Source organism: Carettochelys insculpta, chromosome 2, assembly GCF_033958435.1.
Source record: "Carettochelys insculpta isolate YL-2023 chromosome 2, ASM3395843v1, whole genome shotgun sequence".
Lineage (NCBI taxonomy): Eukaryota > Metazoa > Chordata > Testudines > Carettochelyidae > Carettochelys > Carettochelys insculpta.
Genome location: NC_134138.1, coordinates 202,204,446 through 202,218,787, shown reverse-complemented (window position 1 = coordinate 202,218,787; position 14,342 = coordinate 202,204,446). Strand labels below are relative to the sequence as shown.

The window sequence follows — 14,342 nt, the reverse complement described above, 5'->3', positions numbered from 1 at the left end:
TCACTGTATGTGGGTGGCGCTGCCACTTCTTCCCCCAAATCTAGCAAGCTTGTTGTTTAAAGTTAACTTAAAATGTTCCATGTCTGGTATCATGCATAGTCAGCAGTAAACAAAACATTCAAAGTTCAGACCTGTGGAAGCAGATCACATAGGTAACCGAATGTGGTAAACATGGAACAAATACCGACCTATCAGCAAATGGTGCCATTTTACTAAATATTTCAATGAACAGAGACAGCATCCAAACCACTAACTGAAATAATCATTTATTGACCGTGATGTCAGTTTATTTCATTTTAATTCACATAAATTGTGAAAGGAAGGCTAATCAGAAGGGACTGTCAGAGCATTTAAAATTGTAATTTTTTTCCCTGAACAGTTCTGCTTTAAGGAAGAAAAGATTGCATAGGTTCCACATGTATGTCTCCCCAAAAAATCTGAAATACATTGAAAGTTACATTACATTTCAAAGTGTACACCAGCCACTCAAAAATACTCAGTTGTTGGTGCAATATAGACATTGGAATAAACTAAAGAATAAGGCTTGTTACTCCATAGTACTCAAAATCGTGTCATGTCATTATATAATAGACTATATTGGTGTGTGTTTTATTAGTCAGAAAAAATAAAGTGAAGACACGAATTTATTTTTTAAATCTTTTTGACTCCGATATTTGAAACATGAGCACTGTGCTTGACTCACAGGATTTGTTTTGGAAAACAGTGGTAATAGTATAGGGGAGTTCTTTACAGCCCTAAAAAAAAAAAATGAAAAATTTTATTGGTGCACACATGGAATGCTCTTACCATGTAAAAACAAATAACCATACAGAGAAGACACCCTTAATACCAACATTATTTAAAGTTCACCTTAAAATAAGAGCTACAACTCTTACTGTGAAAGCTGAGGAAAGTTCCAGTCTTTCACTCCTGACAGATGTTTGAGGTCTCTAATTCCTCACTGTAACCAATGCATGACCAGTTTCTTTGGTGTGTGATAATTAAAGCTACAGTTTTGAAAGGGTGTACTCCAATTACGATATATTTGATTATGCATTTTAGCCTGCTCTTCATAATGTAATCACATTTTTACTTAGTGTTTCCAGTTACTTACCAGACTAACCTCTTTAAAACAAGAGTGGATCTGAACAACATAAATGAGTTCTTGCAGGCCCCACAAATTATATGAATTCTCCTGAAGTTATCTGTAACTTCATCTCATCACAGGAGTGTTGTGATATAATTACAGAAAAGTGTCTAATAAAGATAAAGCTTTCCTTACAAACAATATTTCTGTACATTAAAACTGATCCTGTACACTCCATATTTCTTTAAAACAGGTTTTAAACATTTAAGAAAAACCCTTGATTTTTATGTGCAGAGAAAAGTATATACAGGCAAACACAATGTGGCTTCAAGAGACGAAGGCAAATACATGCTATTTAATAGGGATCTGAAGCTCATTAAATTGAAAGATCTATAAAGGCCAATTCCAAATTAATTAATGGTGCATTCAATTACATATACACCTGAGTATAACTGATTTATCCAAGTAACCTTAATAACTACCAGAAATAACTAAAATGTAGATGCATGTGAACAGATGAGCAATGCTTCAACCTTAATGTATTTGTCTAGTATCTACAAGGTGTGAACTGTTGTATTAAGAAAGCAGACAAAAGGCACCAAGTTAGCCAGTACTACAGAAAGTTAGGCATTCATGCTACTGCGTGTTAGAAATGTCGCGGTGCTTATAAGGTCACTGTAAAGTAAGTTAAGTACAGAGCAGAAGTTAGTTTACTACATTTTACATATTTGTCTGATACTGCGCGGTCTCTTGAAAATTGACACTTCTCATTTAAGCTGAAATGCAGTTAAGCAGGAATGTGTGTTCTTAGACGTTTACTTTCTGCCACTCACAGGTGATTTACTTATAAAGTAAAAATCAAGTTACAGATTTTTACATTCCAGAACAAATTACTGCCCCCAGTATTATTTTTAATTACTAAAGCCCTTATTTCACTCTGAAAAAAAGGAAACTACTAAATAAAGTCTGATGTAAAAATAGCATTTTCTGGGAAGGTGAGGCGTAACTTCTCTAGTAGAAGAAAAAGTGAGGAAGCAACAAGCTGGGCCTTAAAAAAAACAGAAGAACCAAAAATACAGGACTGCTCAAAGCTATAACACAAGACTCCATGGCATTGGCATTCCCTAGCATAATGTATACCAGTGGTGCTTCCAAGAGAGAGCCACTTTCCCACAGTAAAGCGGGTGACAAATGGCCTCACAAAAAATTACGCATCTCTTTGGAATACAAACAGGAAAAAAGAAGAAAAGAATGCATTAGCCCAAACTAGGTTTTTGCAAAGGTATTGCTGCTTTCTATAAGATGGCAAGAAATCCATGTTCATAAGTGAATCACAGAGTCAGAAAACATGCTCTTAAACCAATATCCCAAAGAACATCCATGTAACTTGCTTAGGTCACATGAAGTGAGCCATTTTACCACCATGTGATGACTGCGAGTGACAAGTCGCATTTTATAAGTGCAGAACGTTTGTGGCAAAGTGAAAAATACAAAACCTGAATCTGTACCAATAAAAAAGGTATTATTTACCAACATAGCGCCTGATCCTGCAAGCAGACACGCACAGAACTCTCATTACTTCAATAGAAGTTTTGTACGCATAACGTTTAAAGGAGTAGGTCCCTAATCAATGTTAGTGAGTATATAACATGTTTTTATATATATACACATCTCTCTCAATACACAGAATGTGTGTGTATGTATGTACATACACACACAAAATGGCTGTTGAATAAAACTTGAGCTTGTAGCTGTTTTGAGATGCATCATTCACAGTATATAGCTTATTTGTATCTTGTCATTAACAGAACTTATTCAATGACACCTGAAGGTTATATACTGCATTGTTTTTATGCCTCTAAGATGGGTTTCTTACAAGACAATAGTGTGCTCTGTCTTGTCAATGGGACTTCCAAAGGGGATTGAAGTATATCCAACCGTCACCCTGTAAGAAAATGAGGGAGATTTTACAAATGAACCTTTACACTGCTAAAGCAATATACAACACACTATGAAAATAGATTCAATAGAAGCTATAGGAATACTGTGAACAACGACAAATAAATCTCATGGGTCTGTAAACCTTGCACATTACAATTATAAATAATATGTAAGATTGCTAAAGGTAAACATTTCTTTGCAGCTATGGAAACCCAACAGCCACCTTGGGCTAGAATATCAGAACTAGAAAATGGAACTGACTAATAAAGTTTCATCCTGCAACATAAATAAAGTAAAACACAGGCTATGTTTCAAAAATATTTATATTTAATAAACAGTAAATTGTGTTAACAACCATGATTTTTTTTCCTCAAGTGCCTGATTTTTGTCTTAAACAGTTTCCTTTTTCAAAGTCACCAGAGCACCAGGACACTGTTGCTGATGGAGAAAGTGAAATCCTAACACCCAGATCTAAAGAGCTTAACTGTGAATTGCTTCTTACTGTCCCCATCGAGCAATGTACATAAATAATCCCATGGCCATACTGAGTCAGATTAATGGTTCATCTAGACCAGGGCTAAGCAAACCATGGCCTACAAGCCCCAGGTCAGAACACCCTCCTGCACCCAAGCTCACTCTCAGACCCTGTACCCTCCCTATGCCCCAGTTTCCTGCCTGGAGCTCCCTCCTGCACCCAACTCCCTCTCAGACCCCCATACTCCCTTCAGTAATATGAGATAAAGGAGTTGCTTATGACCATTTACCAAAACTCCTGCAGTGACCCCCCCCACCCCCGATCTAGCCAAACAGCCTGTCTTCAACAGTGTCCAGTGCCAGATGCTTCAGGGAGACTGAACAGAACGGATCCACCCCCTGTCCTGCAATCCCGGCTTCTGGAAGTCAAAGGGTTAGGGACACTCAGATCATAGGGCTGACTAGCAGCAAGTCCATCTCCACTAAAAGCTACTGATGGACCTATTGTCCACAAACTCATCTAATTGTTTTTAATCCAGTCATACTTTTCACTTTCAGAACATCCCTGGCATTGATTTTCACATGAATAATCCCACTGAGTTCAATGGTACTATTCACATAAGAATGTGAGCAAAGTACGGCCTGCCTAACATTTTCCTCCAGCTCTGCATGAACCTCCATAATTGACTGCAGTATGTGAAGAAGTACTTTGTTTTAAATATGCTGCCTACTAATTGCATACAGTGATCCTGGGTTCTTGTGTCATGTATGGGGGTAAAGAACACTTGCCCATTCTCTTTCACCCCACCATTCTTGATTCTCCAAGCCTTAGCTGTCTCTTTGCTAAAACAGTCTTAATTTCTCCTCATATGGAAGCAGTTTCTGGTCGCTAATAATTTTTGTTGTCCTCCTCTGTATTTTTTCCAGTATTAAGTTAACATTTCTGACATGGGGCAACTGAAAGTGAAAACACTATTCAAGATGTCAGCAGACCATGGATTAATACAGAGGCACTATGATATTTTCTGCCTGATTTTCCACCACTTTCCTAATGGTTCCTAACAGTCATAAATCCATGTAACTAAAGGAAGGTGAAAGCCTAAAAAGGAGAACAGGCGGTACAAAATCTAAAAGAAATGGCTGATTGTTTTTTAGGAACCAAACTTTGGAAAGATCAGAAACATAATCACAATGATACAAAGCAAAAGCTGATAATCATTTGCACACACAGTCCTCACTCTACTGTGGAACACCACTACAGTTCTGTCTTGAACCAATATAGAAATGCTTTAGTGTGGTTCACGTTACCTCCTTGGTAAAATATTTTGGTTTCCATGGTGCATTAATAGCCACACGTTGCCGTTCCTCAGCTCTCTGCCTCTCCTCAAGACGGTGCTTATGCTCCGTTGCTGCATCGATATTGCCTTCTTTCAGGGAGTTGGTGACATGTTGCCAAAGATGCCTGAGTGATTGATCACAGGTAAACATGGACAACAGGGAATGAGAACTCCTCAGCAACAGTACAGCACCTTGTAAAGAGGAATCTACACTTGCAGGATAAACTTGCTGCTGCTTTTTCACATAATGATGGTGTGTTTGTTATCTGGTACTTGTACCATGACAAACTGAGCAAACCATCATTTTTTTCAACATTTTCATTATATTTTAAAAGACACTTTTACTGTACACCCTGTTTTAACATGTCTGTTGTTTTTAATACTTTAAAGCTTAACAATGCATGCATTTCCCCTGGAATTTCCCCCTGCTTAGCACGTGTGGGTCCTCTCCCCCCACCGCATTGAGCTATGGACCTGATTTTCAAATGGGTTCAGCATTCAATATGTGGCTACTTTATTTACATTCCAGAACAGGAGCTGTTGGGCAGTTTGCTCCTGAAAACTTGGCTCTACATCTTCAAACCAACAAGATGATGTTTGAGAACTGCTTTGTGTCCCAACCTGGCTGTAGCTCATTAGTGAAGAAAATGTGCAGCGTTTGACCCGTGTGCTAATTAGCAGAGGAAACACACCACAGTCCTGTTGCATTTTACTTTAAAAAGCTTCTACTTCTGGACTAGCAAGTAGTGTATTAAAAGAATAAGGTTACAATAATGTTCAGTTTAGAACCAAATCTGGCCCGTATCTGCTTGGCAGTATGCACACAAACTGTATCTGACCAGCACAAAACCCAAATTCAGAGTATAAGTAGTGACATTCCACAATATGTAGACATATGGACCCAGTGCTCTCAGAACACTTCAGTTCTTTTCCCTCGTGAACCTAATTTCTGTAATGCGTCATTTTCAGTGGTGTTTAAGTGAGCCATTGTTTAAAATGTATTAAACTGTGACTGTTCAGACAGGGACTGAGCTTTCACAGCCCATCTGCTATGTCAAAAATAAAACAGATGCATAAGGAACTTGCTGGTTTCTTCAGTCACACTCATCTTTTGTATTTATGAGAGAGGGAGCACATCTATTATCAAGAATATTTCATCTAAGCAAGTGCACCCATTTGTACAATGGGTCTGTCGACTATACTCATACCAGATAAAGGTTGCTTCAATTCATGCTCTTTAAAAGTCTCTCGAATAGCAATAAATACAACATTAGGATTCAATAAAATATTGACCTTTTAGTGACTAATATATAAACAAATATTTACAGTAAATTCTAACATGAGTTCTCTGATATCGTGCATCAGTCAGCTGAAAGGTATGGATGCATGACAACTTTAAAATATTTATGTTGTGTACAGAGTAATCCAGTTGTGAGAAACATTAAACTGAATATGGAGAAATGTCAATTCAGCGACTACTCACAATGAAGCAAACATAAAAGTGCACTGATTACCTTTCAGCTTTAAACTTTACGAAATCCACTAGTATTTATTCATTTAATAACTGCACAGCAATTATCTTGCAGTTTATGTACCAAAAGCTGTTCTAAAAAATCCACATATGCAGCTTTCAGTAGTCACTGCCTATGAGCATTTACACCACCCAAAGAAAGAGCTTTGCTGGATCACACATGAATACACAAAGATGGCCTCTGTATTAAGTTTTTGTTCCAGTTTCATAAGCAGAATTCTCTGATACCCATAACCTCACCTTGATTCAAATGCACCTTGTTTTGCTATTGGTCTAATCTTTTTTCTGATAACAGGCAGTCGGGTGGTGTCAATCACTTTGGTTTCTCCATTGCTGTATGTGAATTCCAATGTGCCATTCCATTCTCCTTGTGCCTTACACACGATGGTATTGGTAGGATTGTGTTTCACTTCTGCTGTAACCCTAATTCCAATATGACAAATGACACAATAAAATATACAAGTTATCTTAGTGCCAGCATAATAAAAGGACTATAACCCACTAAACTGGAACAGGTGCACACAAAGGCTTAGCTTGATGATCTGAGGAATAGAAAAACTACCTATGAGAGGTGACTCAAAGAGCGTGGCTTGTTTAGCCTAATCAAAAAGGAGGCTGAGGAATGAGATGATTGCTCTCCATAAATATATCAGAGAGAGAAATACCAGGGAGGGAGAGAAGTTATATAAGTTCAGCACCAGTGTGGACACAAAAACAAATGGATAGATGCTGGCCATCAACAAGTTCAGGCTTTAAAATAGGTGAATGTTTCTAAGAACCAGAGGAGTGAACTTCTGGAACAGCCTTCCAAGGGGAGCAGCAGGGCACAGATCTAACTTGCTTCAAGACTGAGCTTGGTAAGTTTATGGAGATTTTATGATGAGATTGCTCACAATGGCATGTAGTTCACCTGTGACTGCTAGCTGCAAATTGATCTCCAATGGTCAGAGAGGGGACATAAGCTGGGGAAGGTTCTGAGTAACTATAGAGAAATTCTTTCCCAAGTGTTTGGCTGGAAGGTCTTGTCCACACGCTCAGGATCTGACGGATCTCCATATTTGGGGTCGGGAAGGAATTTTCACTGGGTGGGGATGGGAGGCTACCTCCCTCTGCAGCGTGGGTCATTTGCAGACTTACACTAGCACACATGGCGAATGCTCAGTAACCTGAAGTCTTTAAATTGTGATTTGAGGACATCTGTGATAGACCTCAACCTCTGTTTGAGTAACTGGAGTGACTGGGTAAGGTTCTCTGGCCTGCAACATGCAGGAGATCAGAGCAGATGATCGTGATTGTCCTGTCTGATCTTAAAGCCTGAGTATCCCAGCAATTTTAAAATTCAATTGCAAACAGATATTTGACCTTTCTTCTTCAAAGAAAGCAAGTGCTGCCCATGCATGGTACATCTGTGCTGATACATTCCAGACCCAGATCTTGTAGAAAATTTTCTCTCTTTCCCTGGCATAGCTGTGGCTTGAGTTAAAAATAAGCATCAGTGTGGGTTCTCAATGCTAACTCAGAATCTGCTTGCTACAGTGGAGTGAAGAGAGATACTTAACATCATGCTAAAAATACATCAAGATTTTAAAGCTCAAAATCTGAATCCTCAGAATCTTAACGTTGTTATGCACTCATGTGAAAAGTCCCACTTTCAAAGTATCTATATTTGTTTTTTCAAAGCTACAAATCACATTTTAAACAATTTTTAAATGAGTAAGATGTATGGGATAGGTGGTTACCTCACATAAACCACCATGGCTGCTAGTGAACTGATCTGAGAACCAGCAGATGGGGCATGCTGTGGAATGAGGCGCAGGAAGATTTTGTTTTATTTTTTAAAACGTACCGTAACACACTTTATCGATTCAATTTGGCTTTTTCCAATTACATGCACATACACAGAAACACACACCACACAACTTTCCAGGTTTCCATGTACCTTCTGACTAATATGCTACAAAAGGAAGCAACTCAGTAAGATATCAGTTATCATACCTGTGAACTTTTCCGCCATAGAAAGGCTTGGTGTGGAATGTCACTGTAGCAGAATAGCCAGTCTTGACACAGTTAATACTGACTTTACCTCCAAGCTCCACCCATGGAATGGTCAGTATAGAGCGTGCGTAGGCACTAGGCAGTGTGAACACATATTCTTCCTCATGTTCCATTAAATAAAGAACACCTATGAGAGAACGGTTGGAAAGTGAAATGATACTAACGTACTGATAAGAGCATGCAGCCACTGGCCAATTACTAGCAGCAAAAGAACATCCACACAGTCAGAGTCATAGGAGACCCTCACCATGAAGTCAGTGTCTCTGCCAGGCAACCTCCCTCAAAAGAAATCGGCTCATACATAAATTCTCGCTTCAGTTCTGAATTTTAACCAAGTCATACCTCAAAATGATCCAGGATAACTGCATTTGCTGGTCACGTTAGTTCTCAATAAAACTAATAGGTGTAAGAATGGTAAGACTAAGAAAAAAAATCTCATGACAGCCAGCTCAAGTCTGAAATGCTTTGTTAGCTCCTTCTACCCCCATAAAAAAGCCCTTTTGGGACAAAGAGCCCTGAGGAGAACAGTCCAGGGGAAGGAAGTCATCTAGTAATTTGCTCCCTCAATATAACACACTCTCACATATGCACTTTCTAGGCCCTGCATCCTCCGGTAACAGAATCCACACTGACCCACCTATGGAACCCACTGACCACCACCATCACCACCCTCAGCCAGTCCTCTGAAGTCTGCTCTCCCCATTGTTTAGCTTTGTTCTATGGAGGTTCTTATGCTGCCCCCACTGCTACAGCATCCAATTGCCTTCCAGCTGTGCATCGAGTGATATAACCAAACTGCTGCCACAGGCGGTTCATTCGTATGTGACTTGTCTGTGACAGCTGGAGCAGCACTTTGAATCCATCCGGCTCTAGCAAGAGGCTACCAGCAGCAGCAGCAGGGTGCAAGAATCGTCTCTGTTGGCTAAGGACGCTGACTGCTGCTCCGTACGTACTCAGAGGATCTCTGCATCGCAGGCTTGGTCCACGCTAGCAGCTTTTGTCAGTACGACTACATCGCTCAGGAGTGTGGATTTTCTATATCACTCAGCAATGAAGAGATACTGACCTAACACCCAGTGTAGAGGGTGCTCCACTGACAGGAGGGCTTCTCTCATGAACATGGCTACTTGGGAAGGTGAGGTAGCTACACTGACAGGAGCAGCTCTCCCTTCAGCATAGGTAGTGTTTTCACTTAGCATAGCAGCTGCACCATTGCAGCTCTGTCAGTGTAGACGAGACCTGAGCCTATACTACCACTTTGAGTGGTTCTGTCCCCCTGGGTCTTCAAAACAAGGGGCATTTGTAAAATACAGCAAATAGGAAAGCGAACACTAGAAGTACACGCTGCGCACACTGTACATGAATTCTGCAACACCAAATAAATTTGGTCCAGGAAAAGATCTCTCACCCACCTTGTCTCAGCAAATACAGGTTGAACTCTCTAATCTGGAACTGTCTTGTCTGACAACAACCATAATCCAGCATGACTTTAGTTAGCTGGAAGACCACTTGTCATGGTTGTGGCCAAGTTTGCCATGGTCCCTTAAAGTTTGTTTACAGCCACCAGTCCTGGCTCTCAGTGTTCTGTGCCGTTATTTTGCTGTAATATACCCCTAAATGTCTTCTAAGAGCCCAGTAAGCAGTGGAAGCATTGGTATTGCTGCTAAACTATACTAACTGCCTATGTTTTGTCAAGTTCTCTCATCTGGCACTGGTCAGGTTCTGAGCGTGCCGGATTAGAGGAGTTCAGCTTGTACCTCTAGAAATTCATCTTAGGAAAGTCAGTCATCAAATTAAAGTTAGTTCTATTGATTTTCATTTTAATGCTTCTCTGATTTTTCATTTTAATAGCTTTCTAGGAGCCAAAAGAGTGGCTTTAGAAAAAAAAATCTTTGCCATAGAGGTTAAGTGTTGGGGAAAGGTCACCACATGTAAAATAAATCAGCATTTTATTTTTTCCAATAAAAATTAATTCTCAGTACAGGATACAAGATAAACGCAAACAACTCAGAGTTCAAAGGAGGTCTGTTACAGCATCATTTAAATAAAGATGGTACTTCAACTCATAGGATGAAATACAGTAAGTAGTTTAGTCAATTCAAGACTGGAAATATTCACAGAGGGATGACTACGTCTTTAGTAAACTATCATTGCTTTCTGGAGCCACTCGTCACTTCTCTACATTCACCCAGTCAATAATGAAGCAGCCAACACCTCTATACCCTTAAGCCAGATTTCTGGGTCCAGATTTAATGTATCCAAAGGTACCAAGGGAACTGGCAGATGCCATTGATGAACCTTTGGCTATTATCTTTGAAAACTCGTGGAGATCGGGAGAAGTCCTGGATAACTGGAAAAAGGCAAATGTAGTGCCCATCTTTAAAAAAGGAAACAAGGACAATCCAGGGAACTATAGACCGATCAGCCCTACCTCAGTCCCTGGAAAAATCATGGAGGGGACCCTCAAAGAATCCATTTTGGAGCACTTGGAAGAAGAGAAAGTGGTCAAGAGTAGTCAACATGGATTCACCAAGGGTAAGTCACACCTGACCAATCTGATTAGCTTCTATGATGAGGTAACTGGCTCTGTAGACATGGGGAAGTCAGTGGATGTGATATACCTTGACTTTAGCAAAGCTTTTGATACAGTCTCCCACAACATTCTTGCCCATAAGTTAAGGAAGTATGGATTGGATACATGGGCGGTAAGATGAATAATAAACTGGCTTGATGGACAGGCCCAATGGGTAGTGGTCAATGGCTCAGTGTCTGGTTTGTGGTGGGTTTCAAGTGGAGTGCCCCAAGGATCGGTTCTAGAGCCAGTACTGTTCAACATCTTTATGAATGACCCGGATGAGGGGATGAATTGCACCCTCAGCAAATTTGCAGATGACACTAAGCTAGGGAGTCAGGTACATACATTGGAGGGGAGGGTCGGGTCGGGTCCAGGGTGGCTTGGACAAATTGGAGGATTGGGCCAAAGAAGGTTTGATGGGGTTTGATGGGGAGAAGCACGGAGTCCTGTGCTTGGGTCAGGGGCATCCCAGGCACAGTTGCAGGCTGGGGACTGACTGGCTGAGTAGCAGTGCAGCAGAAAAGGACCTGGGGATTATGGTGGATGAGAGGCTGGACATGAGTCAACAGCATGCCCTTGTAGCCAAAAAGGCTAATGGCATATTGGGGTGCATTAGGAGAAGCATTTCCAGAAGATCTAGAGAAGTTATTATTCCTCTCTATTCGGCACTGGTGAGGCCACATATGGAGTAATGTGTCCAGTTCTGGGCGCCCCAGTATAGAAACGATGTGGATACACTGGAGATGGTTCAGCAAAGGACAATGAAAATGATTAAGTGGCTGGAGCACATGACCTATGAGGAGAGGCTGAGAGATTTGGTCTTATTTAGTTTGTAGAAGAGAAGACTGAAGGGTGATTTGATACCAGCCTTCAACTTCCTGAAAGGGGACTCTAAAGAGGATGGAGAGAGACTGTTCTCAGTGGTGAGAGATGACAGAACAAGGAGCAATGGTCTGAAGTTACAGAGGGAGAGGTGTAGGTTAGATATTAGGAAAAACTATTTCACCAAGAGGGTGGGGAAGCATTGGAATGCGATATCTAGAGAGGTGGGGGAATCTCCATCCCTAGAGATTTTTAAGTCCCAGCTTGACACAGTCATGGCTAGGGTGATTTAGTTGCGGTTGATGCTGCTTGAAGCAGGGGGCTGGACAAGATGACCTGCTGAGGTCCCTTCCAGCCCTATGATTCTACAAGCCAGTTTGACACAAATGACCTGGAAGACATATGAAAGTTGTTACAATGCAAACAGCACAAGCATAGGAGGGTGATAGAGTAAGCTATTTTTAACCTTTTGCACTGGATACCCAATGCTTTCCATTTTTGCATACTGTAGTATCAGTGCCACCATGAATAAATACTGACCATATGGAAGAATGAACGCACACTCTGTGTGTGTGTGTGTTTAATAAGTCTCACTGGATGTCTACGCACATACGCACCCATGTGCGCGTACACCCCTACCTCACTCCAGGCATGTGACAGCTGGCTGAGGCTCAAGTTGCAGCGCTGTTTCATTGTTGTGTAGCCTTCTGGGTCTGCAGGCTGGGCTCTAGGATCCTGCAGGGTGTGAAGGTCCCAGAGCACAGGTTCCAGCCCTAGAGCAGCATTCTACAGGGCAATGAAAAAGCCCCACAGCCTGAGCTGGCTGGCATCAAACAGCAGCAAGTTTCTCTCTGCTGTATAGCCAGAAGGTCTGTTGTTTCTATGTTTGCAGGAACATTCGATTCCAAAACATTACAACAAATCTGGGGTACATGATCAGAATGACTCCAGGAAGGTTTACATGGGAAGAAAGGAACCATCACTGCCACACTGAAAATGTTCCATTTCATAGCAGCTGGCATCCTTTGTACTTCCTAATCGATGCCTCAGTTAAACTGCCCCACAACCCTCCAACAGCTACCAACCTGTGTCCCTTCTGTGATAAGATCTGTGGCTCCACAAGTGGACTCATCAGCCATCAATGGACTCACAAATAGGACGATGACATGAAGATGTCCTACTTGTTATTGAGTGACCACCAAAAGATGAAAAAAGTCTCCATAAGAGTCTAAAACAGGGGTCAGCAACCTTTCCCAGGCATAGTGCTGAAATTTGACCTCTTGACCTGTGTGTGGTCCAAGTCTCAGTGATGCTTTTTAAAGTCACTAATAGTCCTACTTACAACAGCTTCATCAATAAAGAAATAAAGACACAGAGCTTTACCGTCTAGGTGGTGGTTGGTAGCATTAGCTGCTCTTTTGTTAATCACAGGCAGCATGGCTTTCAGAAAGCTCCTAGCTGCATGGAATAGGAGGGGGCGGGACTGAGCTCCCACCTCTCGTGCCACTCTTGGCACCTGTGCTGGGGGGTGCTGACCCCTGGTACAAATATTGGCAAGTTTGGCCAAGATCCTTGAAGGTATTTAGGTATCTAACTCCCTTTGGAAACAGACACCTAAAAACTTTTGAGATTCTGGACCTTAGCGTCTCTCTCTCATTTTCCCTCCTCTCCTCCCCCAAGTCCCTGGTTACTGGCAAGTGCCTTTATTACATTATTTTTTCTATTTTTGCCCATTTAGGGTCAATCCCAGCCCCATCAACTGACAAAGATTATGCAACTGCTTAGAACAGCCTGGTATAAATTTTAAATTGAAATCATGTCCTGTGCCAAAGTTTGACACTGATTAGGTTACTGCCAGGTCCCACCTGAACGCTCTGTAGCGGCCATTTTAAAATAAAATACTCTCACTTTTGCTTTTTAAAAGATTTCTTATTTCAGCCCCTTTTCACATCACCCAAAGGGCCTTTTTAAAACGACAGCTTTGCAAAGTAATAAGGAAAAACATATGGTAGGGTAAAGAAAGGTTACTCACCGTAGTAACGGTGGTTCTTCGAGATGTGTCCCCGTGGGTGCTCCACATTAGGTGTCGGGCTCGCCCGGCGCCGCAGATCGGATCTTCCAAGCAGTTTCTGCCGGACCGCGCATGCGCCGGTGCGCGCCGCTCCCCCGCACGCTCCCGGCCATGTGCGCGATCCGGTCCCCGCCAGTTCCTTGACCAACCGCCTCGGATGCTCCTGCAAAACACTAAACAGAGATCCGGAGCGGGGAGGATGGGCGGGTAGTGGAGCACCCACGGGGACACATCTCGAACAACCACCGTTACTACGGTGAGTAACCTTTCTTTCTTCTTCGAGTGTCCCCGTGGGTGCTCCACATTAGGTGACTACCCAGCAGTAACCCAAGATAGGAGGTGGGTAATCGGATTATGTGCAGCTTGTCCCCGAGAGGACCGCTGCCAAGAGACGGGTATCCTCTTGGAATACCCTGTGAAGGGCGTAATGTTTGGCGAAGGTGTCACAG

The 14,342-nt window shown here is 41.7% G+C and overlaps 1 protein-coding gene across 2 annotated transcripts in view; it reads right to left on the bottom strand.

Annotated features, from left to right (window-relative positions):
• Positions 1-263: 263 nt before the first annotated feature.
• OSBPL10 (oxysterol binding protein like 10) overlaps positions 264-14,342 on the bottom strand; it is a 178,978-nt gene continuing 164,899 nt past the window's right edge. The window contains exons 9-13 of one of the 2 annotated variants that reach the window (XM_074988343.1): positions 8,366-8,552; positions 6,611-6,793; positions 4,811-4,964; positions 2,964-3,032; positions 264-755 (exon numbers count right to left, since the gene is read on the bottom strand). In XM_074988343.1, coding sequence (XP_074844444.1) covers positions 2,988-3,032; positions 4,811-4,964; positions 6,611-6,793; positions 8,366-8,552 — 569 coding nt within the window. In that variant the 3' untranslated portion in view covers positions 264-755; positions 2,964-2,987. Of the gene's footprint in view, positions 3,033-4,810; positions 4,965-6,610; positions 6,794-8,365; positions 8,553-14,342 lie in introns of both variants that reach the window. The other variant, XM_074988342.1, reaches the window with a different exon arrangement.